The sequence below is a fragment of the Phyllostomus discolor genome, chromosome 8, assembly GCF_004126475.2.
Source record: "Phyllostomus discolor isolate MPI-MPIP mPhyDis1 chromosome 8, mPhyDis1.pri.v3, whole genome shotgun sequence".
In the NCBI taxonomy this organism is placed as follows: domain Eukaryota; kingdom Metazoa; phylum Chordata; class Mammalia; order Chiroptera; family Phyllostomidae; genus Phyllostomus; species Phyllostomus discolor.
In genome coordinates, this window is record NC_040910.2 from 13,620,885 (window position 1) to 13,648,869 (window position 27,985).

Sequence of the window (27,985 nt, forward strand, 5' to 3'; positions counted from 1 at the left end):
ACCTGTCATTTTCCAGTAACTCTCCTCCCATTTGTTTGGATATGCCACAAAAGTTCAAGAAAAAGATTATTTCCAAGAGGCTTGATAAAACAAAAACTCAGCTGATAATGACCATCGCTAAATGAATGCCACCAAAGCCTAGTTCTTGCTTTATCAACCACAAGGGAGAAGAAAGGCAGTCGCATTTAGGAACCCTAGCTCATTTCTTGCTCATTTCTTGCTCATTTCTTGATGGATGAACGAACACCTGAAATGATTTCTCCTCTGAGTTTTGATATTTCCTTCTTTCTCCCCAAGTACTTGCGTTTCCAAAACTTTCTCCTTCACAAGATTTTACATAAACACCACTTTTTCAGGCTTTAACGAACAACCTGGCCCGCAAAAAACCCACAGAGATGCGCAGGTGGGCACCCCACAGTCGAGGCCACCTCCTCGCCCACGCTTCGGGCCTTCTTCCGGAAAAGGCGCCTATGACTCGACACTCGATCCCCGATGATGCAAGCGTCGCCAAGCGACTCGACTGGAGGCGGCCGCGCCTGCGCAACAGCGAAGGTGCGGAGAGGGGAGGGGATCTGAGCTCGGCCGGGAGGGACCAGGCCCCGCAGGGGCGGAGGAGAGGAACGGAAGGGTTGGGGCGGGGCGACGGGACGAAGGGGCGGGCCTTTTCCAAGATTCCTACACCGTCACTTCCTGTTTGCTGGACCTTCTGAATCCGGGTCAAGGGTGTTCACCTCTCCCCGGCTGATCAAGCACCCTCGGTGACAGCGGCTCCGGGCTCAGACCAGGGCCCATTTCATCTCAAGATCTCCTGGAGCTCGGACACCCACGCCTGTCCCGGGACGCGGACACCCGCTTCCTCCACCTGCCGGCTCGCAGCCCCGGACCCTAAGCGCCGGCCGCCGCCGGGGGTCCTCCGCTGGCGCCTCCGTGCTGATGCTGAGAAGGACCGCGGGCTCGGGGCGGCGGCGGACTGCGGGCCTCCGGCTCCTTAGGCCCGCCGCGGGCGGTGCCGGTTCTTACGCGCCCCGAGCCTGCCAACTCCGACTCCCGCCCGGGCTTGGATGGGCCCCCCTGCCCGATAAATGTGGCTGCTGAGGCGGCGGTGGCGGTGGTCGATCCCGCTGCTGCTGCGCTCCAAGTTCACCTCCGCCCCGGGGCTCCCCTGCCCCACCTCGGGGCTGTCTCCGCCCGCACCCTACCTTCTGGCCTTGCAGCCTGGCGACAATGGACAAGATTTTAGAGGGCCTGGTGAGTTCTTCGCACCCGCTGCCCCTAAAGCGGGTGATTGTGCGGAAGGTGGTGGAGTCGGCTGAGCATTGGCTAGACGAGGCGCAGTGCGAGGCCATGTTTGACCTGACCACCCGGCTCATCTTGGAGGGCCAGGACCACTTTCAGCGGCAGGTGGGGCACCAGGTGCTGGAGGCCTACGCACGGTACCACCGGCCCGAATTCGAGTCCTTCTTCAACAAGACGTTCGTGTTGGGCCTCCTTCAGCAGGGCTACCACTCGCTGGACAGGAAGGACGTAGCCATCCTAGACTACATTCACAACGGCCTGAAGCTCATCATGAGCTGCCCCTCGGTGCTGGACCTCTTCAGCCTCCTGCAGGTGGAGGTGCTACGGATGGTGTGTGAGAGGCCGGAGCCGCAGCTGTGTGCCCGACTGAGCGACCTCCTGACCGACTTCGTGCAATGCATCCCCAAGGGGAAACTGTCCATTACTTTCTGTCAACAGCTGGTTCGAACGATAGGCCACTTCCAGTGCCAGTCCACCCAGGAGAAAGAGCTGCGGGAGTATGTCTCTCAGGTGACAAAAGTGAGTAACTTGCTGCAGAACATCTGGAAGGCCGAGCCCTCCACTCTGCTGCCGTCCCTGCAGGAAATTTTTGCAAGCATTTCCTCTACAGGTAAGGGTCGTTATAGTCCAAAAAAAAATCTCCCTTGGAAATTCAGCCTGTCTCCCACACACACCCCGTGTTTGCTTCCCTACCCTGAAAATGTTAATGGAGAGCAAGTCTTAGTACCTCATCCCAAATTTTACTCCTACCCACTACCCTATTCAGGCTGTCGTCTCCACTTTAAAAAATAGGCCGTGTTTTTATTTTAAAGGTTGAGAACGTCGAGAGCTAAGTAAGAGCTTTGGCACCAAACAAGTTGCTTAATTAACCAGCCTCTGCTTAAGTTATAGGATGCTTTGAGGGTGACAGCTGCTATATAAAGCTTCTATTTATTAGTGACTAATGGCAGCGTAATGTTTACCATATTATTACTGTATCGTAACCCTATCATTGTGTTATCATGAGTTGTTCCTGGTTTTTAGTTTTCCCATTTTTTTTCATTAATGGGCTGTGCAGTTTGTTTTATTTACTGGCTTATCCCAAGTAAGCATGTAGTTTCTTTCTAACTGACATTTTCTGTCTACCTTTGAGTTGGTGAGAGGCTGCAGCTAGAATGATGGAAGGGAAAGAGCTCGAGGACCTAAAAAGGTGTTTTTTTCCCTTGGGTTATAGCCGGACAACTGCATCCTTAGAAATCAGGGAGCAGTCAAGTGACATTTAGCAAGAAAATGCTTTGTCACCCAGGAAGTTTACCTGTCCATTCACATTCTTTGTTTGAACTTGGAGCTTCCAGTTCTGTGAGTTGTGAAACAGTAGACCCAGAACCATGTTCACTGCCTGTCACTTGGTACAACCATTCTCTCTGGTCATAGTTGGAAACTGAACTTGTGAAGGAGGGGGGTCTTCCTTTATCTTGAGAACCAGAAATAATAGCCGAGTTTTAACAAGCTCCATGCTTTCTGATGAATTAGGTACATTTATGAAGGAATTACCAACTATGCATTTTAAGTATGTAAGTTGGAGGGGTTTTTTAATTGAAACCTTTCTTGTATTGCCAGTATGGCTAGAACTGTTACATTTTTCCAGAACTTTTCACCTGTGGCAATAAAGGTGCTCGCTTTAGGTTTGCTTAATTTTTATATGGCTTAAGCAAAGTCCCCTCAAAATTCACGTTACTTTCATCCTGGCTGCTGTGGCTTAGTGGGTTGAGCACCAGCCTGCAAACTGAAACGTCACAGGTTCAATTCCCAGTCGGGGCACGTGTCTGAGTTGCAGGCCAGGTCCCCAGAAGGGGGCATGAGAGAGGCAACTGATAGATGTTTCTCTTTCTTTTTCCCTCCTTTCCCCCTCTTTAAAAATAAATCAATAAAATCTTTTTTAAAAATTCACCTTAATTTCCTGTAAGAGATTTATAAAAATCTTCCTAAGAACAGTTGAAAGACTACTGTAATTAATAATTTATAAGTTACTTTGGGGGATCTGATGTGGGAATTTTAGTGCCTTGCATTTCTGCTTTATAAGTGAATATTTTGGCATGACAACGACTTAATATTAAAGAATGCAAGGCAGTAAAGTAACTTGTGGACTAAATGTGGTGATACTGAACGATAGTTTTTATACTGCAGCAGTTCTGTCTATAAACGAGCAATCGTTGCTGCTCACTCCTGATCTCTGCGGTAACATTCCTTGTACGTGAGAGTACCCATGAGGAGGTGGAGCACAATGACTGCTCCCTGATGACACCTTTGCTGCAGTTGCATGTTTGGGGGTTTTGGTCATTGTTTTCTCTAAGTACTGCACTTGAACCTTCTTGCCAATGTCTCTTTTTTCTTTTAATTAAACAAATAGACGCATCATTTGAACCCTCCGTAGCATTGGCAAGCCTCGTGCAGCATATTCCTCTTCAGATGATTACAGTCCTCATCAGGAGCCTTACTACGGACCCAAACGTCAAAGATGCCAGCATGACCCAAGCTCTTTGCAGGTACTTCTTTCTTCATGACACTGTGGATGGTAACTGTGGATCTGGGAGGAGGTGATACTTGGTTGTATTTTGTCGATAATGCAAAACTCAAGAGAAATGTTTAAAATTGAAATCATGGAATCAAATATGTAAAGATTCTCCAAATTAATTGGAATGAATTGTTTACCTTACTACAGGCTTGGCCCGCATCCCAGTAACTCACAAACGCATTTTTATTTCAGCTTTTTTAATTTCCAAAACACACATACATTTATACTTATTTTACAACCATGAGTTCGTTGGATTATCAATATATTTTCTTTGCTCATTGTTTCTTGCTACCTATTCCTTCTCTCTTGGGGTCTTTTTTTTTGTCTGCTTAAGTACATACTTTTACTTTCTCTTTCAATCAGGAGCTTTGAGTAATACACTGGTGGCATTTGTCTGTTTAAAATGTTCTTCATTATTTTTGTTTTCTTTTGTATTTTATTATTACCTAGCTACTCCTATGACACTATACTGTTAGCATCTTTTTCATATTATCTCTTTTCATTTACTTTTCCCTTTATTATTATCATTTTATCAATTCACATTTATATGCGGTTTAGTTCCAGTTCTTTATGTAAAGTCCTCATTGTTCATACTTCTAAGAAAAATATTTTATCTCCTCCATCTTTCCTTATAAAACTCCTTCTGTGTGCTGTTCGGCGGTGACGCTGCTTTACCAGTGTGACTGCAACAGCACTGGAGTTTCTTTCTTTTTGAGATGGGCGCATCATAAATTATGTTCACCTCTACGTAAAATAGGAAGATTCAGAGAATTACAGATTTCACAAGTAAAAGTGAAATTAGAAAACAGTTGGTCTGTCACCTTAAATAATAGCTAATATTTTCGTTTCATGCCATAACATTGCAACGGAGTCTTGTCCTTGGTTTTTTTGCTTGCCTCTCTTCTCTAAGTCAGCCTGATCTACTCATTTTACCCTTCTGATCAAGAAACTGCAGTGACTTTTACCGGTTACCGAGTCAAATGCAAATTCTACTCCTTGGCATTTAGCATTCCTGGTCTTAATATTTCAGTATTTTCAGGACAGCCATGGTATCCAGCTTCTGATTTTATTTTGTTTTTAAAATATATTTGGAAAACAATTTTTATTTATTTGTTTCTACGGGAAGTTGTGATCCAATTTTTGTATTGCCTTGCCAATTTAGCTAAATGATGCTATTATGTAATCTACCTAAAGTAACTGTTATTATATTAGAAATGTAGTTGAAAAGAATAGCAGTGTGCATTTTTACCATACTCCTACCTACACTTCCCTGTACTCCGTACTTCCCCATAATACTTACAGTTTACTGTCATTACCGTAATGCAAAGAAATACAAATACCATACCAGGACCAGATAAGTACCGTTAAATAGGCCAGGGGAACTGAAATAGTGGGGAGTAGGTACACAACCACCGTCTAATAGAGAAAGCTGATCCTCAGCTCCAACTTCCTTGTTGCCATAGGGAAATTTGAGTTGTGTTATTGATGTAACTCCGAAAGAAGGCTGAAATCCAGGTTTCTATGTGAAATTTCTCAATTTTTCAAACACTGGAGCCAGTACAGCTGAAGGCTGGAACTAGCCCTTAAGCTGTCATCTAAAAGTGAAACTTGGTTTTGTTCACAAATTTAAATCAATTCTGTGGTCTTCCGTGTTACCAATTTTTTTAGTTTTTTTTTAAGGTTTTCAAGTTGCTTGTCTTTTTATTTGGGGGAGTTATTTGGGAGCAGGTGGGGCTTGGGGGATTTCTTTAGCTATAGAAAGAAATGCTTTCATTTATTCAGTAAATTTGAGCCCCTTCTCAGCGCCAAGCACTATGCTGAGTGCTGGGGACCCAGAGATCAATGACTAAAGATTAAAAACCACAGGAAAAAAAGATCCCTGCTCTCAAGCTCATGGTCTAATGGAGGAAACAAAGAATGTAAATTACAACTTTGGTTGAAACAGTGAGAAATTAAATCAGTATATTAGGGTTAAGTGTCCTTAAAATTCACATGGTAGTCAGTACATGGTGGATAGGATTACTGTAGGTAAGCATAGAAAGCACTCATGTTCACTGCTTGTGTCTGGCAGCATCTGGGCATGTGTTCAACCAGATTGGAGAGGGCGGGAGTGTGATTAAAGTGTAGCCACAAGCATTGCCTTGTGCACCAGCAGAGCTTAGTTCAGATACCGGTCCTCCTGTGTGTTGTGTGGCTGCTGCCACCTTTCCTAGCTTTTCTTACCAACCTGAGGGCAGAAGCCACAGCTTCCTCTATTACATCTCAGCACTTAACCCCAGTACCTGCTATATAACAGACACTCGTATTTGTGGCTTCTAATTTGTGCTACTTCTGATTTGAAGTTTCTTCAGGGTGGTCAGGAGATTGTGTAGACATGGGATATGGTAAAGAAGCCTGAAATCCAGTTTTTTTATATGAAGTTTCCTAATTTTTAGGACGCTGGAACAAATAAAACTGAATTCTGAGTCTAGCCCTTAAGTTGCCATCTAAAAGGGAAAATTGGTTTTATTCTCCACAATTGAAGATTAAATCTATTTTGTGGCCTTTTATACTATTTCCAGTTTTAATGTTAAGATTTCCAAGTTGCATGTTTTGTTTTGTGTTTGATTTGTACAAAGAAGTAGTTTATGCAGCTTATGAAATGGGGTGCTGGGAATGGGGAATACAGGGGAAATGGCTGACTGGGTGGTCACTGATAGTGAAGAGCCGTGGGCAAGGGGGCGTTCCGCTCCGCCCACTCTCTCCCTCTCTGCCACTCAGGGCTCCCCTTGGAGCTGGGCCTCAGGGAGTGCTGGCCTGGGCCCTGGCTCTGGAGAGCCCAGTATGGCTCCACTGTCTCCGTGCCCCTCCCCAGGGAGCAGAATGTATGTGCTCGCGTGCATTCCTCCTCTTTCTGTGTGTGTATATTTACACTCAAAAACATGTCATGGCTTTCTGTTAAACAACAGTTTTCAAAGGACTGATTGGGTTTTGTTTTTTCTTTTCTAATTCAACAGCATTTCAGATCTTTCCATGCTAGATCTCCAGGGGTAGATTCATACAGATTTGTCTTGTTCTTCAAAACTGCATGTTCCACAGTATCAGTACCACAGTGTACTTAGACCTTTCCGTATTGAGAGGCATTTAGACCGTTTGCCATTTTCCCGTCACACAAACAGTGCTGCAGTGAATACACTCTTTATACACAAATGCAAGCATCTGCCTCCTACTCCATGTATGTGAAGTGGCCTCAGACTTTTGTGAAAATCAGCCTAACGGTAGTCAGAAGACACGGAACAGCTGTCAGACTACTTCAGCAGTGCCTGAGAGCCACAGTGGTTGGAAGGTGACCAGAAAAACAAGAGAGACAAAATGTGTACAGAACGGGACGTACGGATAACTTGTAGTTACCGTGTGTTTGCACTTTGGGGCAACGCTTAATGTCTAATGGAACATTTAAATCTTAAGGGCAAAAACCTTGATAAAGATGATACTCCAAGCCCTGGCTAATTGAGCTCTGGCTGTGAACCAAAGGGTCACAGATTCGATTCCCCGTCAGGGCACATGCCTGGGTTACAGGCCAGGTCCACAGTGGAGGCCATGCAAGATGCAACCACACATTGATGTTTCTCTCCCTCTCTTCCTCCCTCCCTTCCCCTCTCTAAAAGTAAATAAATAAAATCTAAAAAAAACCCTTTCATGTTAAAAAAAAAGTGAAAAGTCTTCCATTAAAAAAAGATGATACTCCAATGTCAATGTAGATAGTTACACCATAGCTGTAATGAAAAGAAGCATTTCAATTAGAAGTCGGTCCTTTTAACATATTAGTAGCTGCTTTTGGTCTTGTGTTTACATACTTAGTATTTATATTTTACATTTTGTACCGTCAATATATTTATTTATTGCTACTGTATTGGTACATAGTGGAAGAGTGGCATTACCATGAGTATTTCCAGTGTTATATGTTGAGTTGGCCAGAAAGTTTAGTTTTTCCATAAAATAAATGACACATTTTTCATTTCCACCAATAACTTTATTGATTTGGATATTTTGACTATGTCGTCTACCTGTTGTCTGCATGGTATGATGTTGATTGTTTTCAGTTAATGTCTCAATTTGATTGCTACCAACCAACTGGTCTACCCAAGTGTGGAGCGTTGTCCAATGAGAAATCTCCAGCACGAAACTTCTCAAACTGCTTTTGACACATTCAATCAGTCACAGCACCTTCCCCACACACTGCGCAGATCCTTTTTTATGTTTCAGTTGCCTTTTTACCTTCCTTGAAATAGTAAAGCATAACATACAAAAAAATGTGTATTTTTTTCCATCTTCAATTTTAAAATGGTTACACAAAAATTCACCAATTTTGATGCTTTTTTTTAATGCACACTGATATGACAGCTGTCACAGTACAATCCAACAAAATTGTTTCAAATGAAGTTAAAGGCAGCTAAGTGCTACTAGAGCCATCACACAGAAAAAAACAAACGAACGTTTGGCCAACCCCATAGTAACTTCATGTCTGCCCTCTGCAATAAGTGTGTTTACCTGTAATCTACAGATGAGGAAACAGGTACAAAGAGGTTCAATAATTTACATAAGTATTTAGGGTCCCACAGCTAATAAATGGGGAACTGAGGTTTTTAAACCAGATCACTCTGACTTTAAAATCCTGGGGGATTTTTCATTACTATTTTCTTATTACATAAGCCCCCAGATTGGACCACTGATTCAGATCACATGAACACGTGGCCCGTTGCATTCCCGCAGTTGTGCCGGACTTCGTGGGGGCTGGTGGTCTCCGTCACACCCTGTCACTTTGTCCTTATCCCCATCTAACTGGGCTGGTGTTCAGGAAGGAAAGCGACTGCAAAAGGAGGCTGTTTGGGATATTGCCACATTCAGTGCACTTTTATCTACTTGAAGTTTCCTTTTGTTGCCTTTGTTTAGTAGGATTTTCACAGGGATGAAGAGACCTGTGTCACAATTCAGAATATATTTATTTTTAATTGTACATTTCATATTTTGAGAGGAAAAATTCAGGTTTATATCCATGTGGTTTATAGCAGTCTTCCTCAGACTGCTATGTTTGAACCACTCTTCTTAGAGTAAGTTTGTCTAATACCTATTACCAGTACATGGCATAAATTTAAAACTTTATGTGCAATGATCGTTTATCAGGATTTCTTTTTATGGAAATGTGTTTTATATGTAAGACACTCAGCTTACAAGATTGGAAACTCCTTGAGTACAAGCACCTATTGTATTACTTTCTACGTCTTAATAGTGCTTTTCACAAGCAAACTCAGGAAATACTGAGTCCCAGAGTGAGCGGTTATCCTACCTGTTATTTCTAGTGAAATGATGTTTAAAATATTGTCGGTGCTGATGGCTTTGTCTGTCTTCAACTTTCAGAATGATCGACTGGCTGTCCTGGCCGCTGGCTCAGCACGTGGACACGTGGGTGACCGCGCTCCTGAAAGGGCTGGCGGGGGTCCAGAAGTTTACTATCTTGATAGATGTGACTTTACTGAAGATAGAACTGGTGAGCAGGCGAGGGTTTACAGATCGATTAGAGTGTGTGAACTTACATAACCGGTCTTTTTATCTTTGGGTGGTCCCCTTTAAAGCATTTTATTTTGAGTATGTTCTTGTTTGATTTTGTTGTGGATAATACATTTGAATAGGCTGTAGAATTGACAGTGCTTTTCAAATATAGGTAACTAAAATAATTTTGCTGTTTTCACATATCTGATATGAAAACTTGTTTCTCCCATTACCCCTTGAGTCCAGCTAATAAGGCTTTTACTAAGATCATCCTGCCGAAACTGTGTCTGACACCAGTGCCCTCCGCTGTCGCCAAACCCGGGAGTTATTTCCCTCCCCCTCTCCTTTGACCTGCCGGCAGCATTTGACCCAGTTGGTCACGTCCTCTTGAAACACCCTCCTCACTCAGTCTCCAGGACCTTATACGACTCTCCAGGTTTCTGCCCTAGTTCGCTGGCATCTCAGTCTCCTGTGGCGGACCTAAGGTCAGAGCGCCTTAGAGTTTCGTCTTTGGCTACTGTCGCCTCCACCCATACATCCATAACATACATCTGAGTACGTCCTCACTTGACGATTGCCAGGTTTACGTTTCTAGTCCAGTATTCTTCCATGAACTCCATATTCATGTATCCAGGTGTCTATACTTGGATCTCAAATTCGACATATCCACAATCTAAAAAATTCTCGATTTTTCCCTCCTAGGCCTGGTCTTCCCTACCTCAAGTGGTTACTCAATCCTTCTACTTGCTCAGGCCAAGAATCTTGAAGCTCTCCCTGTCTCTTTTCATTCTCTCTCAGCCCAGAGCCTACAAATCCTATTGATTCCACCTTTAAAAAATACCCACAATGCTACCACTTTTAACCAGCTACTCTCCTGGTCCAAAGGCATCATCACCCCTCTCTGTAATGACAGCAGTAGCCTTCCCACTCCTGCCCATGGTCTCGGACAGGGGTCCCACAGGTCCTACATGACCTGGCCCACAGCTGCTGCTCCTACCCAGCCCCCCCCTCCCCCGTCCGTGCCTCAGGCTCTGTGCTTCCCGTACTGTGCCGTCCTTGCTGTGTCCAGTGCGCCAGGGCGAGGCCTCGGGACCTGCGGTACTAGGCCTGTGCCCTGCTTGTCGTGCTCTTCTCCCGGGTGGTTATCAGGCTTACTGTCAGTCCCTCCCGGCTGTGCGGTCAGACACCGCCTCTTCCGTGAGGCGTTCCCTAAGTGCCCCGGGTAAAACAGCAGGCCCCTTGCCGCCCAGCATTCCCTGCTCACTCGCCCTGTCTTCATGGCACCTGTGTCTCCCTCCCCATCCTCCACAGAGAGCCCTGTGAGAGATTTTTTGGGGGGATCCACTGTTGTATCCCCAGTGCCTAAACAGAGCTGAGCAACAGCAGGTGCGCCATAAATATTTGTCGAGTGAGTTGAATGAATAATGGACCAGGGATTTATTTGTCTGTAAACGCGATTTGACAGATTTTCACTTGATCAGAAAGTTTACCATTTGGTGAGGCCATTGTGTTCCCTTGATCTCTGTCGAATTAGTTCCCAACCCCTTCCCTCTCCCAGAGTTTAACATGTGTTATGACAGAAGGAAGGGGGATGTGTGTGTGGGTAGTTTTGGGCCCTAGGAAAATAACCTCTGGTTGGGTTAATGGTTTCCTTGCAAACTCTATAGACGCATGTCTTGTTGTTTTGAAGGTCTTTAACCGACTTTGGTTTCCCCTTGTGCGACCCGGTGCTCTCGCGGTCCTCTCGCACATGCTGCTCAGCTTTCAGCATTCTCCGGAGGCGTTCCACGTGGTGAGTTACGACAGGAGCTTTTTGCGTCGGAAAACCCTGTCTTAAAACGCTAGTTTAACATTGAGTCACATTTGCATACAGTGAAAAGACTGTGGGTTAGTTCTAAGGCTAAGTGTTACACATAGCTTTACGATCTCTTAGAGACATGAGATGGTGGGATTTCCCTCAAAAGAATATATTTTCAGAATGTTTTGCATCTCACCAAAACCACTCCGCCTGTCGCCACAACCAGCAGTTTAAAGTTGCTGTGCTGCATGAGATGTCACATGAGATGTCGCATGTCGTGGTCCCTCAGAGTTGTCTGTGGCACACTCGAACAGTGTAGGAGGGGTGAGATGGTTGGAAGCCGCTGACTGCGGTAGAACTCCGAAAGTGTGAAGACGTCAGCCCTGGAGCTGGGGCCCTTCATTCTCTCTCGGCCCTCGGCCCACAGATTCTGGTGACTCCTCCTTTTGAGTATGTGCAGAGCGCCACCACTCTTAGCCAGCTACACCACTGGTTTTTAATAATTTTAATAATTTGATGATCAGTTATTGCAGGTGAGAAATGATGCAAGTTATGTCGGGAACCTGCCCGTTTATAGGGGGCCTCGCAGGAGAGCGGAGCTTTATCTGGCTGCGCACTTCCTGCAGGGTCTGCTCCTCAGTGTTACAGGATGAGAAACCCGTCATCAGCGCATCCACAACGTGAAACTCATAGGAGTACTGACCCTCCACGAATTCAAAGGAGACTGACGAAAAAGTATAGGGTTCCAATTATTATTAGCTAGAAATGTAACCAGTCTCACAGAACCATATACTGACTGACAAGGGCTGTCCAGTGCCTCATTTCCACCGAAGGAAAATTCGCAGGCTTTGTAGTAAGGAAGCCTTACTAATGAATGGCTACATTTTACCCATAGATGTCATTTAGGATGAGTGATTTCTGCAGCTGAGTGCCCCAGTTCTTGCACTTGATCATCAATCAATAATCTTGTATCTGTCCGTTAAGGCAGACAGAGCTCAGACTGGAGCTAACAGAGCAGGCACACCAGCAAAGTCCCCCGAGGGAAAAAATGACCAATTGTCCCTGTCTTCAGGCACAGTCACGAGCGCCATTTGAGAAAGTGTGTACTTTCAAAATTTCCGAGAAGTGGAGTCCCTAACATAACTTAATCATCCATTCTGAGGATTATTACTCTTCACATGGAGCAAATTCCTTGCTTGATGTCTCGGGGGTGGGGGGAGGGCGGTATAATTGAGATAACAAATGGTTTCCTTTGAAATATTTGGCTTATCAAAGTAAGTACATACGAAATCATACCTACATACTGGCTATGGTCTGACCCGTTACTGAGCTAAAACTAACTTGGGCGTCTAGTGGAGGGTCATGTGGTAGTTTAGTCACCTGTGGCTCTAAATGACTCAGCAGAGGACTCAGGAGTTCCGAAGTGTGCGCGATAACCTGGAATCATCAGCATCACTGTTCACTGTATTACATGTTCAGGAGTACTTTAGAGCAAACCAAGATTGATGTTATATAAGTTATTATGGACCAAGCTGTTTTCATATGCTTTTTACAAGTGGAAAAAATTTAAACGGAAGTAAAAATATCAAAGATTCTAGCTAAATAAATTACATACATTTTCTCAAATAGCAACTTTAATGAGTATTACAACAATGTCTACAAATACCAGGGTAGGCTGCGTAGGTTTACAGTTGTGAGGACTCGAAACAGTTTATTCTTACATTATTATTTATTGATTACTGTAGTATTTTCCATAAGAACAACTGTAAGCCTACTTTTGACCAATCCCTCCATTTATATTTGCTCATTTTTAAAAACTCAACTTTCACGCATTTAGAGGGGAACAGCCTGCGTGGACGTAGATCCGTGTGCCTGTGACGCACTCTGTCCTGTTTCTGTGTCAGCAGGAGTTTTGAGTACGCAGGATGCGGTAGTAGGCAACTGTATTGCCTGGTTACAGAGACCAGATTTATACCAGAAAAGCTTTTGAAGATTTGGAATTCTAAATTAAATAATCATTTTTAAAATGCTCTTCTCCTCTTTGCATCTCTCCCCTCTTCACTTCTGAGGAAACAAAATAAATTAGGAAAAAAATTTTTTGATTTCTGACTATTTTAGCAAGAGAGTATCTGATAGATGTGCAGCAGAACTGTAATTCAGATTTGCTTAGAAGTGGACAGGTGAGAGCAGTAGAATGAACTCATTGGGAACTGGGATAGTTTCATGCTCAGATGGATGGATACCTTTGGTGAAAATTAGAGAAGGTGGTACAGAAGCTGAAATGTGCTATAAGACTTCAAGCATAACTGTAAACCAGACAGAGCAGAAAGAAAACAATGGTGTTAATGTAAGAATATGGTTTTTCTTTTTAGGGAAGGAAAGGGAGTTGATTAGGGTACTGTAATTGTTGTTAATGTTGTTTGATGATAAGACCATAGAGCTATAGCTTCACTTTAATCACTAGTTAGCAACCAAAAAGATGCTCTACAAATGTAATATAAGATGCTGTTACATATGAAGTGTAAATGTATAGTATCAGATTATATTGGGTTGGCCAAAAAGTTTGGTTTTTTTCTGTAAGAAGGCTATAGTAAGTGCTTAGTTACCTTTAACTTCATTCGAAACAATTTTGTTAGATTGTATTGTGACAGCTGTCATATCAGCATGCATTTTTTAAAAAACATCAAAATTGGTGAATTTTGGTGTAGCTATTTTAATATTAAAAAGATGGAAGAAAATACACAACATTTTCAGCATATATATATGCTTTTTTATTTCAAGAAAGGTTTAAAATGCAACTGAAATGCCAAGAAAGGTTTATGCAGTGACTGGTTGAACGTGTCAAAAGTGGTTTGCAAAGTTTCATGCTGGAAATGTCTCGTCCTGCGGTTGGGTAGACCAGCTGAGCTTGATAGCGATCAAATTGAGACATTAGTTGAGAACAGTCAACATTCTGCCACGCAGAAGATAGCCAACATACTCAAAATATACAAATCAATAAAGTTATTGGTGAAAATGAAAAATTTGTCTGTATTTTACAGAAAAAACCATACAGACTTTTTGGCCAACCCAATGATTAATAATTAGTCAGAACAAGTATAACACTGTGCTAAGAGAATGAGCCATTTCTGCAAAGTTGTTTTTTTAATCACCTCTTAAATATGTGACTGGTTCTATATTGACTTTTTAGTCTAATTTTATACTGATAGGACATTATCGTGCTTATAACACTAACAGTTTTCTACATGTTTATAAGCAATAAGTATTTTGGATTTCCCTCTTATTTTTAATCCCAGTTCCTTTAAAATAATAGTTTCTGACCCCTGTATTTTTAGAATGGGGAGTGGAGATCTTTTTGTAGGAATAGCCCTGCTAGCTAGCTAACGTAAGGCATCATCCCTATGCTCATCTAAAAGAGGGGTTCCTGTGCACTGAGCTATAATTTTGGTTACGTGCATAAGGTGTTTTGAAGACTTTTTTGACACAAACTTTAATGTGTCAAGTACATATAATTCTTTCAAGTGAAAAATCTAAAATTTACACTAGATGGAGCTCTTACGCTAATTCTAGGTTCACCTTTCAAAAGTTTGTTCCTGTTGGACAGTCTGGGAATATAATAGCCCTAACATTTTTCAGTGGAAGGCAGTTTTTAGAATGCAGAGACCGAAGGCTCCTATTTTGTATCTCAGGCTGTGTTAGTTGGAGAATAAGGATGGAAAGAGGGATCTTATGTGGAATTACAATCATGTGACTTTGAAAACTAGATTTTCCTTGATATTCCAGAAATTTTTTACTTCTCAGTTTTTTTAGAAAAAAAAGCCTGTGGCTAAACAAATAGAAGCGTATTTGCTGATTGTGTAACAATTGGATTTTATTTGTAGGCTAGAGAATCTGTTGCCAATTTCTGTAACTTGAATGTTTGTTTTCTTTTCTCTTCAGATTGTTCCTCATGTAGTTCATTTGGTTCACTCCTTGAGAAGTGATGGCCTGCCTTCCAGTACAGCCTTCTTGGTGCAGTTAACGGAATTGATACACTGTATGATGTATCATTATTCTGGATTTCCAGATCTTTATGAACCTATTCTGGAAGCAGTAAAGGTATGATGATAGTTGTACCACTGTCTGTAGATCTGCAGCTCATGATGCAAAAGAGGAATGTGGCGAAACATTCCTATAACCAGCTACTCAGTTTACAAGTCGACAGTGTTATGCTTTTTATTTTTGAAAAATGCCGTTGAAATCAGGGTTCATTAGTATTTAGTGGGTAATCTTTCTTATTTGCTATAACTAATCTCAATTAATAACCATATTCAACTCTAGAATACCATCAATTATATGGCATGTCTTTACATTTATAACAGCTTTTGAGGAAATTTGTTAAAGAAACACTACATTCAGTGTCTGCCTACATCAGGGTGCCTCGCAATATCAGAAGTGTTAAAATATGTAAGATGCATCTTAGAATCAAGGAAAGACATTTTAATAAAATATTTGACTTTGGTTTCTGTGCTGTTTTTAAATTCCATTTTAGCCATGAACTGTTCATGAATGTCCATATTTCAGAGAATCTTTAATTGACTTGTTTGTGAACTTACCTTGTTTTGTAAGTTCATATACATGTTGGATCCAAAAGCACTGCTGCTGTTTGTCTGGAAGACGGGGTCACAATAGGCAGACTCTGCTTTAGTGAACTGACTGCATGATGGGAGTGCAGCAAAAGCACTGAGGACTTGCCTCAGCCAGACTTAATCAGAAGTCATCATCCGCCAGTTCTATTAATAGCACTCATTTGTGAGGTTTGAAACAATATAAGGTCTCGTTATCTTTACTTCTGTATCTGAAATGAATAAAAATGTCTTCTCTTTACTGTATACTTAGGTAGATTAAATGATGTTGGTTGAGCCCCAAACACAATGCTGTTCAACAGTTAGCACGTACCATTGGCATGACCTGTGACGCTTGCAGAAGTAAATGTCTCGTGTATAGGAGCTGTTCGACAGCCGTGTTAATCTCGCTCTGTGATGTCGCTGTGTCCGTAGGTGAAAGGTGGCGCTGTTGTTAATTGATTGCTATTCTTCGTGCTTTTCATGTTGAAAATTGTATTGACTGACATAGGCTCAGAAGAAGCAAGGATCTTGCTCTGAACTCAGGAAAGCACTTTCTAATAGCCGTCAACAACAGCAACAAACATCAGATTAAAATTCCTTCAGAAATTGTCTTCTGAGGTGCCAGTAAGTACCAGATGCTAACAGCAGTCCACAAAAGCCTTCATGGTTTTCCCAGCTGTACTTACAAGTGCTCTACTCATGTTTGAAATCACTGACTCTAAACATTCTATCTCATATATCACAAAGCAAGTAAGAAGAATCTGTATTTTGTAATAATTTCCAGTATGGTTAAACATAAGATTGAGTTTTATTTCTCAAAATCAGAGGTCATTGTGCTTAGATGCTTTCATTTTTCACTCCTGGTTGCTTTGAGATTTTATGTATAAGGGTTAGTACTGGGTAAATACTAGTAGTGAATGAAAAGGAAGTGAATTTAAGTCTTTATTCACTGCCTTTGAATAGCGCTGCAGTATGCTCTCTGATCTCAAAAGTTTTTAAAACATTTTACAGGAAAATAGGAAATATATATAGTTCAAACGTGACTTGAATTCCTGGTTTTTTAGTATGCCTCAGCTTGATAAACTCTACCTTTAGGAGATTTCAGTATATTTTAGGAGACAATTATTTTTGCATATACTGTAATTTGATTTGTTGATGACCGAGATGCACATTATACATGGGGTGTACTAGTCCCCACATATAATGAGAATTGTACTTGGGAATCAGCACTAAAATGCGGGTGTGCATTATACTCAGCAAAATACGGTACCTTGTATCTGTTCTTGTGTTTTGTAATTATTTGTTACATAAAATTTCTTGTACCATAAAATGTTCAAAAATAAATGCTAAAATTCCTTTATAATACAAAAAACAAATATCTAAATATAAATAAGTAAATAATTGAATTTAAAAAATAGATTTTTTTCCTGGAAGTTTGGCCCAAAAACATGGGTGCACATTACACTCAGCAAAATACGGTAAGTATCAGTGGAAGGATCTTCTTTATGATGTTAATTAACTTAATAACAAAAATAGTTTCTATATTAAAACTTTCTCCTTTCTGGCCTACAGGACTTTCCTAAGCCCAGTGAAGAGAAGATTAAGTTGATTCTCAATCAAAGTGCCTGGACTTCTCAATCCAACGCTTTGGCATCTTGCTTGTCTAGACTTTCTGGAAAATCTGAAACTGGGAAAACTGGTCTTATTAACCTAGGAAATACGTGTTATATGAACAGTGTTATACAAGCATTGTTTATGGCCACTGAGTAAGTTTAAATTCGAACCTTTGTATTTTCCTTTTAACTGTGGAAATAATGCATGCTGATTAAATGTATAATGGTAAGATTGTCTTCATATTATTGCTTATAAATCGCAGAAATATTAACATTTTCATATAATTGTCTTATATTCAGAAATGAAATTGCTTTTAGTGCTCAGGAACTACTAAAATATTAACTTACATAAATTCTACTTTTATATTTATATTATATATTATATTTGGAATCTTGTGAATTACTCTTGGTATTTATTAGTGTAACAGAGGGATTGATTTTTATGCCAAAGAGTTTGTGTTTTCAATTACTGTTGTGTCATTATCCTATAAGACTGTGTATTTTTTTAAACCTGTATATCTTTTGGAGGGGGTCCTATTTGGTTTTTTTCTGCTTGCGATAACTTGCAGTTTATCAGATCAGTAACTTCCTTGTTGCTGCCAAAGAAAAGCTACGCCCTGCTTCCCACCCCGAGTTGGTTGATATTGAACAAATGTAAACACAGGCATGTTCCTTTGCCTTACAGATTTACTTTTAAATTCATTTTCTTCTACAGCCAAGCAAATAGGAAGTCAGAGGTCGTTAGCATGTGCATGCTCTCTGTAAAAGTAGACTGTTCCTAAAGCCAGACACGCGGTGGGCTTTTTCTCTTCGGTACCAACAGAGGGTTCATGGAACTTGACTAAAGATGCTCACAAGTTGAGTTCCAAGTCTTTGTAAAGTTTTCTGTCTCCCTAGAGGAACCATAAACTGAAAGATGAAGAGTTAGCTTTATTTTACTTCCTGGCCCCAAAATACGGGGTGGGGCAAAAAAGTAGATTTACAGTTGTGAGCACTGAAACACAGTTTATTCTTGTATTGTTATTCATTAATTATTGTATTATTTTCCATATGAACAACTGTAAACCTACCATACATGCCATGTAGGATGCGCATCCCAGTCATCAAAAAATCAAATTACACTGTATGCAAAAACAGTTGTCAGCTCAAGTCTCCTAAAGGCAGAGCTCACCCAGCTGAGGAATACGGAAAAGCCAGGAGGAATTCAAGTCACATTTGAACTATTTTCCCCCACTCTGTATACTGTCAACACTAAGGTGTTTTCTGTTTGGTTTAGTATTTTCTTTTGTTTTTCAGTTTGTTTGTATGTGGGATTTTTATTTGTTTTTAAGAAAATGTCCATGCTTAGGCAGGAGTGGTACCAGGCCCAGCCCTGAAAGAACCGTCTCTCACCACCAGAGGGCGCCCAGCCCAGCCGGCGCACTGGCACTTGGCACAGCTGGAGGGGCAGGGACTCAGCGGGTTCTGACGCCGCCGCGGTTCTCAGGACGCCTCTCACCCAGCAGTCCAATGACAGTGTGTCAGGGAAGGCCAGCGGCGTGTTTTATTTCTTTGGTAACATGTGAATCCTTCGTGGTTTTCAAAAAAATTAAATTTAAAAGTATATAAAATAAATTTTTTAATAAAAAAATCAGACATTTCCATTCCCAAAGATAATTTAAGTTTTGTGTGCATTGCTCCAGGTCTTTTTTTGTAGGATTTTCCAAATCCTACTTGCATATTTTCTAGCTATTTGATTTTATTTTTATCTTTCAACGATTTGTGTGGAGAAATAGCCCCACGTTAGGGCAGTGACAGAACTATGTCTTTCTCAGTAGAGGGTGTGCCATAATTTACTTAACCGTACTCCTGTTGATGAATATCATCAGCTTGTTTTGCTCATAACGAACCTCTCTCAGCCCTTGTGCCTATGAGAGTGTATTCTTTGGCTAGGACGTGCCAGGTGCTCTCCAGAAAGGCTACCTACCGTATTTGAACTTGCGTACTAATGCATGATTGTACCTCTGACCTCATACCTTTAGCAGTACTTAAAGTTTAGCGGTCTTTAAAATTTTTGCTAGTCTGGGTGAAGATGTCTTTTCTTTTAATTTACATTTTGCTGACCATTACAGAGTTTTTCCTATCTATTTTTTGTTGATATTGTTCATTTGTGTTTCTTTTCTATATAATCTATTCTTTCCTTTTGCACCTTTCTGTTGGATCTTTTTTCTTTTTCATATTGATTTCAGTGTCTTCCAGTCTGTGCAGTTCAGATTTGCAGAGTGTTTTATTTGCAATTTTTTATTTTATGTAGTTAGATCTGCTATTTTTTGTTTAGAGTGTCTGAATTTTAGGAAGGCTTCCCTCTCTAAATGTTCCCCTTTTCTTTTAAATAACTCAGTAGTTCTGTATTTTCCATGTAGCTTATCACCCCAGCTGGCATTTGTGAGGATGTAAAACCCTATCTAACGCCATTTTTTTCCGAGTGGACACCCGAGTGTTCCTGTGATGCAGTCTTTAAATCACTCTAACTTCATAGTCTGCTTTAATGACAGGGTCTCCCTATTTCATGCAAATTTGAAAGAATTTAAGCTATTAATAACGCACATGTAAGTTTAAGTTATTAACCAATAGTTGAATCCATTGCTACTCAATGACCCAGAACAGAGGAAAGGTGCGAGGCGGTGTGCAGGCCGCATAGCCGGTGCTCACGGGCCGCCATTCTCCTGCCCTCCGCCCCACGCCGCGGGGTGACTTGGCCGGGTAGAGGCCATCGGGCCAGTGAGGCTGTGCTCTGAGGGTTATGTTCTGGAACTAACTTTCTTCTAGCTTTTAAAATGCATGTGCATACACATTTTTACTAAATCACATTTTATTCTCTTTCAGTTTTAGGAGACAAGTATTATCTTTAAATCTAAATGGGTGCAATTCATTAATGAAAAAATTACAGCATCTTTTTGCCTTTTTGGCTCATACACAGGTGAGTAAGTATATGTAGCATATATATGTTAATATACATAACATGCATGTTAATACAATATTCTTTAAAGTTCACATTATACCAAACTTGGTAAGCCCTTTTTAACTGATGAAATAATGTATATCTCCCCCAGAACCACAAATCCACTTAGAAATGCTGCAGAGATGCTGCCTGAAGTCAGGATATGCACTAAGTTTGCATTTCTTCCTCCTGCTTTCCATTCTTGCTGACCTGTTCTAATCACTAGAGAGAAAATCTGATTGTGTACAGATGCTAAATAGACTGATTGTCACTGAAATGAACAATTAACATAATCCTGTGGACCCAAGCACACAACCGTCAGGGGGAGGATGCCTTGAGCATTATGTTTAGGGTTAGCCCTGGGCTCAGATGGGGTCTCCTGTCACTGATTTAGCTGTATGACCTTGGGCAAGTCCATAGTCTCTCTAGGTCTTAATCCTCATCTGCAGAACGAGAAGTTATGACTGAAGGTTGTCTGGCTGTATTTGTAACCAATTTATCTGCCTTCGTGTTTGACCCCTTATAGTAAAGGTTAAGCGCGATGTAATTTTAAGTAATCTTGATTAAACATATATTAAGATTTCAGTCATTTGGTTCATGGTGTGCTAATCATTTCCTCGTACTGTCTCTACGGATACCAAAAGAGAGAAGCGTACGCACCCCGGATCTTCTTTGAGGCCTCCAGACCCCCCTGGTTCACCCCCCGGTCGCAGCAGGACTGCTCCGAGTACCTCAGGTTTCTGCTCGACAGGTACAGAGGGTTTGTGACGCTAGGGGCGGAGTCGCATTCTTTCAGGACACATTGTTTCTACACAATACTATTTTTAGCTTTGGAAATATATTTCAGGTGTTAATGTTTAAAATACCGTACATTTATTATAATTTTTATGTTCTTTTATTTATTTGGTTTACTTTCCCTTACTTTAGACCAGCTGTTCTCAGAATGTGGCACAAGGACCCCTAGGGGTTCCCCAAACACTTTCGGGGTCTTTCCTTTTTCTGGCTGTGTGTCCGTGTGCACGTGGTTGAGCCCAGATGTTCTTTATCCAAAACAGCATGTCACACGAGACTGAACGCAGAGCAGACGGGAGGATCTGGCTGTCTTCCGTTAAGCCAGGTTCTCGAAATATGTGCAAAATGTACGACAGTGCCGTTCTCCTCACTACAGAAAGTGGAAGCCTGCACAACTATTTTTCACTAAAAATCTTATTTATATTAACAAGTAACAGGTTTAGAATTGTTTTTAAATATATATTTTATTTTATTCTCAGTGTTGAATATAGTAATATTGATAGGTATAACGGTGTAAGTGAAAGCTCGCGGGTGAGAGTGCAAACCGGTGCTGAGACCCAGCAGTGCAGTGGCTGTCCCTTCAGACCAGCTCGTACTGGGGTGGGTTTGGTGCATGTCGTCGTCTCTCTACCATTTAGTTAATGGAGCCTGTTCTCTCCTTGTATCCTCCTGTGTCGGCCTCCCTTCCGCTGTGGGAATGACTAGTAAAGTTAGTGGAGCTTCCCATGTCCAACCTCTCATCCGTTCAGCCAAGGACAGGTTAGATGGTTTCTCTGTGCCAGGCAGGCAGAGATGCACAAGACAGCTAATAAACACACATAATTAACTATAACCTAACAAGTGCTGTAAAACAGTAGAATGAAGAAAGCGTAATGAAATATAGGGCAGTATGGCCCACAGCTTTTCTTCTAATCTGTGTTCTCAAACTGTTTCATATTCCTCTTGATTAAAAGAAGAGAAACTTGATGTTTAAGTTAAGCATTATATTTGATAAAATAATTTGTTTATATAAGTCACCAATATGTTTTAATAGAAATGACATTTAAACTTACCTGAAGCAGCCGTATAATGATACCCTCTCCTGCAGGCTCCACGAAGAAGAGAAGATCTTGAAAGTTCAGGCCTCACGCAAGCTTTCTGAAAGTCTGAGCTGCCCTGAAACCTCCCTCCAGGAAGTAGCCGGTCAGGCAGCCGCACTGACAGCGGCCCCGTACACCAGTGATGGTGAGAAGACTTTGATAGAAACGATGTTTGGGGGAAAACTACAAACTCACATCTGTTGTTTGAACTGCAGGAGTACCTCCCAGAAAGTAGAAGCCTTTACAGACCTTTCACTGGCCTTTTGTCCTTCCTCCTCTGTGGACAACCTGTCTTTCCAAGATCCCGCATCATCCCCCAACGCACAGGACGGGGGTCCGGTGGGATTCTGTGCATCCAGTCCCTCGGAAGAGCCAGGAGCTTATGACCCAGTAACAGCGGCCTTCGTGTGTGACTCAGCCCTGAGTGAGAGAAGGGCAGGCAGCCCTCCTGATAAGTTTTGCTGTGCTGAAAACACTTCTGTCCCTAGTGAACCTAGCAAGAATTTTGTTAATAAAGATGTACCTCAGAACCTGGGGGCTGACGCCACGCCTTCAGTAACTGACTTACTAAATTATTTTTTGGCTCCAGAGATCCTCACTGGAGACAACCAGTATTATTGTGAAAACTGTGCCTCTCTGCAGAACGCCGAGAAAACTATGCAAATCACGGAGGAGCCCGAGTACCTTATTCTCACTCTCCTGCGATTTTCTTACGATCAGAAGTATCACGTGAGAAGGAAAATCTTAGACAATGTGTCACTGCCACTGGTTTTGGAGTTGCCAGTCAAAAGAACTACTTCTTTCTCTTCACTGTCAGAAAGCTGGTCTATAGATGTTGACTTTACTGACATTAGTGAAAGCCTGGCTAAAAAGCTGAAGCCGTCTGGGACCGAGGAAGACCGCTGCCCCAGACCGGTGCCCTACCTGCTGAGTTCCGTTGTCGTGCACTCCGGCGTTTCCTCGGAGAGCGGGCATTACTACTCCTACGCCAGAAACGTCACGGGCACGGGGGCCCCGTACCGGCCGTGCCACCACCACCCTGAGGCTCGGGCGTTGGCCTCCGCCCAGGGTCACCTGCTGGAGAGTCCCAGCGCAGTTGTCGAACAGGACTTGGAAAACAAGGAAATATCCAAAGAGTGGTTTTTATTTAACGACAGCCGGGTGACGTTTACTTCATTTCAGTCAGTCCAGAAAATCACAAGTAGATTTCCAAAGGACACAGCGTACGTGCTTTTGTACAGGAAACAGAACAGCACTAACGCTTTAAGTGGTAATAATTCAGCCAGCGGACTCTGGGTCAACGGAGACCCGCCTCTACAGAAAGAACTTATGGACGCTATTACAAAAGACAATATACTGTATTTGCAGGTGAGTGGGGAAAGAAACTTCCTCCTTTGTGGAAAATATTTAAACAATTGGTAGTTCGTGAAATGAGCATCCTAATTTTGAAATCCAACTAACGCCTCTTCAAGGAATTGACAGAGTAGTAATTCTGAAATTTGAGACCGGGTTTATATGAAATGGGCTCAACCTATATAACTAAACTCTCTTACTTTCTAATGTGATGAGTTATGAAAAGTTATAGTTACGTGCAGTAGAGAGGACTTGACTTGTTTTCCATTACAAACGATGTGGTTATTATAAAATCACTCCATACAGAAATATAGAAAGTTTAGTAAAATGGAAGTATCCTCCCTCTCCCTTCAGTCCCACGTGCCCAGGGAAACACCTGCTAAATTTGGTGTTTATTCCTTCGAGACCTTTGTACACATATTTTAAGGGCTCTTTATTGACACCAGGTGGAAAAGATGAAGGACACTGGAACGGAGAACATGTAAAGAAAGGATGTTCATATTATTTAAAGATCTGAACAATAAAACCAAGAAGACAAACAATTAGTAAATAAAACCTTTCATGGGAGCATATTTTATATAAGCTGAATTTACTTACAAATATACTTTTTGTAAGGAGTTGGTGATTTTATTACTTTCAAGTTAAAAAAGATCTTGCCCAAAATATTTTTCTTTGAAACCTGTGAAGTTTCTGTTGATATAAAGGGCCAATAGTAAATTACAGGTGACATTGTAGGTATATTAACTGGCTAAATCCAAAAGTTTCTAAAATTTTTGCTTAAAAGTCCCAAAGCTACTAAAAGATACAGACAATCTAAGAAGATATGGGCCACTACAGTATTGGTTTTACTGACTTTTAGAGAGAACTTTTCTCAAAAGTTTTGAAACTTACTGTATTATAAAATAGTCAAATAATGATATATGATACATTTTTAGAGGAGTGGGGCAATGTACTAGAGAGTGACAAAAACAATACAGGAAAAAAATTAGGAGCTCACAATGTTTGTTGGAACTGGCTCACAAAGGTCCTCACACCCAGTGGGGAGGCTGGTGATCCAGGGAATGGAATGCACGCGGCCGCGCCCCCGCCGGGAGCAAACGAGCACTGGATGCTACGTGTCACAATTCTTAAAGTTGTTAAAGAGGCAGAGTGGGGGTAAGAGGGCCAGGCTGAAATAGAAATTTCCTGTAATGTACATAAAGAGATGATGACCCAGTGCAATCTTGCGTTTTTGGAAATACGCAAATTATTTCTATGTCAGTGACTGGGTGAAATACCGGAGGAATGACGTGGGTTTTGAGACATTGAAAAACTGCTCTAACTCCTGGGGCAGGAATGCCGCTCTCCGACCGTAGCGACTGCTTGTACTGCACCGCAGCACTGGTTTTCTCTGTCTTGCCAGGTACCCCGTCACGTCCTGGCTGCACAGTGCTTGAGTGCAACACACCATTCACTGTGGTTTCATTGTCACTGTAAAAGGAAAGGTGTTATGCGCTGTCACTCAGTTTTGCAGCGTTGTGCAGTTCTAAATTTCATCTCACGCCTCGGCTTGGCAAGTTATTTAAAGCAAAAAAGATATCACTAAATTAAAACTTCATTTTATTTAATAGTTGATGTCTTAATTTTAACTAATACTTAACTATTCAATTTCTAACAGGAAAAAATCTAGTTAGAAAGTATATAATAATATTACCTTGCCAGATGGAGCAAAGTAACTGGACTTTTATCTTAAAAAATAGGATATATAGTCCTGGCTGGTATAGCTCAGTGGATTGAGTGCTGGCCTGTGAACCAAAGAGTCAAGGTTCGATTCCCAGTCAGGGCACATGCCTGGGTTGCAGGCCAGGTCCCCAGTAGGGGGTGTGTGAGAAGCAACCACACATTGATGTTTCTCTCCCTCTGTCTCCTTCCCTTCCCCTGTCTCTAAAACTAAATCAATAAACTTAAAAAAAATAGGATGTAGTACAAGTTTTGTTACTAATGTTAACTGCACCCTGAAAGCTCTTCGGGGTGATCGTGCCTAACAGGTTAAGGCCGATGCTGCCGCAGTGGCTTTGGGGCCTGGTTGACGTGACCCCATTGGAAAGTTACAGACCCTTTCCCAGAAACGTGGGAGAATTTTTTACGTATTTTTCCAAGGAGTTTATTCCAGTTTTTAGAACCCAGGTTTGTAGTTTGCCAAAGGAATTTGCCAGAATTTATTCACTTTTTCTCCCTTTGCAGCTAAGTGCCTAATAGTGTTCTGTCTGACCCGAGTCACTAATATTTGTTGAGCACCTAGTGTGTGTCTTGAGCACATAAGTGAATATGATTCCTGGTCAAATTTTTAATGGTCTGACAGAGAAAACTTCTAAATGTTACAGTAAGAAGATAGACTTACTGTAACATTAACGATTTTTAAGAAAATCCACTTTCCTCAGTAGTGTTTTGTGATGCGTATTTTTACTTAGAAATATTATAAGGGAGGAAAAATTCAACCTTCTGTCATTATTGATATCTTTTACTGTAACCACCCACTTCCAAAACAGCCCCACTTTGACGCAGAGTAGGCAGTCAGTCCATTGTCGTAACCTTTGAACTCTGCATCCTCTGCATTCGAGACAAAACCCATTCTTGTGCGTGTTGACAAGTGTAAGAAGAGCTGTAGCGTTCCTGCAGAGAAATCTCAGGACTGTGGGCGTCAGATTCCTCTTCTGTAGAGCGCGATGTGGAGACAGCCAGCCTTCAGGATCTGGTGTTCCGCGGTCTTCCCCCAGGGTTTTTGTCCTCCACCCTGTTGGCTCGTCCGCGACGCTGTGCTTAGTCCGAGTTGGGAAGGGCTAGTGCAGTCAGTATTTCTAAAGTTACTAACACACGAAGGATGTTACTAAGGATTGAGGCCGTTTTAAAATATTTATGTAGATGATCTATCCATCCGCTGTATTTGGCATTCTAATTTTGTTACAATTACTTTTCATTTCAGGAACAAGAGCTGAATGCTCGAGCCCGGGCACTGCAAGCGGCATCTGCCTCCTGTTCGTTCCGGCCCAACGGGTTTGACGACAACGACCCTCCCGGAAGCTGCGGCCCGACGGGCGGCGGGGGTGGAGGAGGATTCAATACCGTCAGCAGACTGGTGTTTTGATCCTGAGCGAGTCCAAAAATGCACTGGTCACAAAACATCCCGTACTATGACTGTTAAAATGTCAGACTGTAGTAAGAATCATATCTTTTATTTTTCTTTTCATTAGACCCTTATACTTTAAGAAAACACACTCAGTGCTTGTTTTTATTCTCTTGACCATACATTTATTAACAAAATGCATCATGGGAAAAAAAAATCTACCTCTCAAAATTTCATTTGCTTTTGTGGTTAGACATGCTCGACCAAAAAATGTTCTGAGGAAAGTGTGTACCCGGTCCCTAATTAAGCTGCATTACATTTAGTAGAGGCATTTAAATGCTTCTATCCTCAGTTTTACTGAACAGAAAAGTATAACTCATTTAGCATCCTTTATAAAAGAATTATGTTAGAGTTGAAGGAAATATTGTTGAAAAAGAAAATCCTTTATTCCCTGTGTAGTCACCCCATTGTCAAACTCACATCTCTGAAAGCACTAGAGGTGACACAGCCCCCGGCGACGGCAATAACACAGAGTCGGTCGGGCCAGAGCGCCGTCCGGGTTCGCCCAGCGCTCTCCTCCGCATCCCTGTATCTGCGTCTCAAGGACACGTGTTTTTAAAGGGATTATTTATACATATGCGCTGAACCGATTTTTAAGAAAGGTGCATGATCCTATAGGAGCAACATTTTTACCTAAAAATTGCTAACTTTGTAGTATTTCTAATTGTTTAAGAATTTTAAAATTCTATTTCAGGGAGTCTATCTTCTGTGTGTTTTGAAGGAGGTGAGTTCTGTATGTGCCTTGCAGTACTGTAATTCAAGAATAGGAGTCTTTGGCTGCAGAAAAGCTTTTTTAAAATGAAATGTTAGGAAGTAATTTTTTGTGCTAACATTAAAATTATAACTTTTTGAAAGGTATTAGATTTTCCTGAAGTAAAATCTGATGGTTCTAAATCGGCGTGTGATAGTTTGTTTTTAACTCTTAGAAGAATTCAGAGGAAATGGACATAGTCAAGTAAAAAAATCTTTTTTGATTTTGTTACTTACTCCTCAAAATATTAAACATTGATCACGTATATTTAGAGTTGTATATTTGGGTTTTCTTCTTTTGTTGGAGGTTTTGCACCAGTGTTTCTAGCCCATCATTTCCGATACAGCGAGCGAGTCGGATGCTGCCATCCCACGCTCTCTTCCGCCGGAGACGGAAACGGGCCAGTTGTCCCGAGTGCTGAGTGCACAGCGTTCCAGAGCAGTCCCGGTGTCCCCTTCCCCACGGGTTTC

General features: G+C 41.7%; 1 protein-coding gene across 2 annotated transcripts; it reads left to right on the forward strand.

Moving 5' to 3' along the window:
* The first annotated feature begins 600 nt into the window (after window positions 1-600).
* Window positions 601-27,780, forward strand: USP38 (ubiquitin specific peptidase 38). 2 transcript variants are annotated; one of them, XM_028520231.2, is made up of 10 exons: window positions 601-1,906; window positions 3,686-3,821; window positions 9,248-9,377; window positions 11,070-11,171; window positions 15,117-15,275; window positions 17,357-17,550; window positions 20,263-20,356; window positions 21,022-21,128; window positions 22,257-23,616; window positions 26,564-27,780. In XM_028520231.2, the coding sequence occupies exons 1-10, from the start codon at window positions 1,225-1,227 to the stop codon at window positions 26,723-26,725; spliced, it is 3,126 nt and encodes a 1,041-aa protein (XP_028376032.1). In that variant the 5' UTR covers window positions 601-1,224; the 3' UTR covers window positions 26,726-27,780. The 2 variants fall into 2 exon arrangements, with proteins under 2 accessions (XP_028376032.1, XP_035887734.1); XM_036031841.1 differs by lacking the exons at window positions 601-1,906; window positions 3,686-3,821; window positions 9,248-9,377; window positions 11,070-11,171; window positions 15,117-15,275 and adding an exon at window positions 15,346-16,408.
* Window positions 27,781-27,985: the final 205 nt, after the last annotated feature.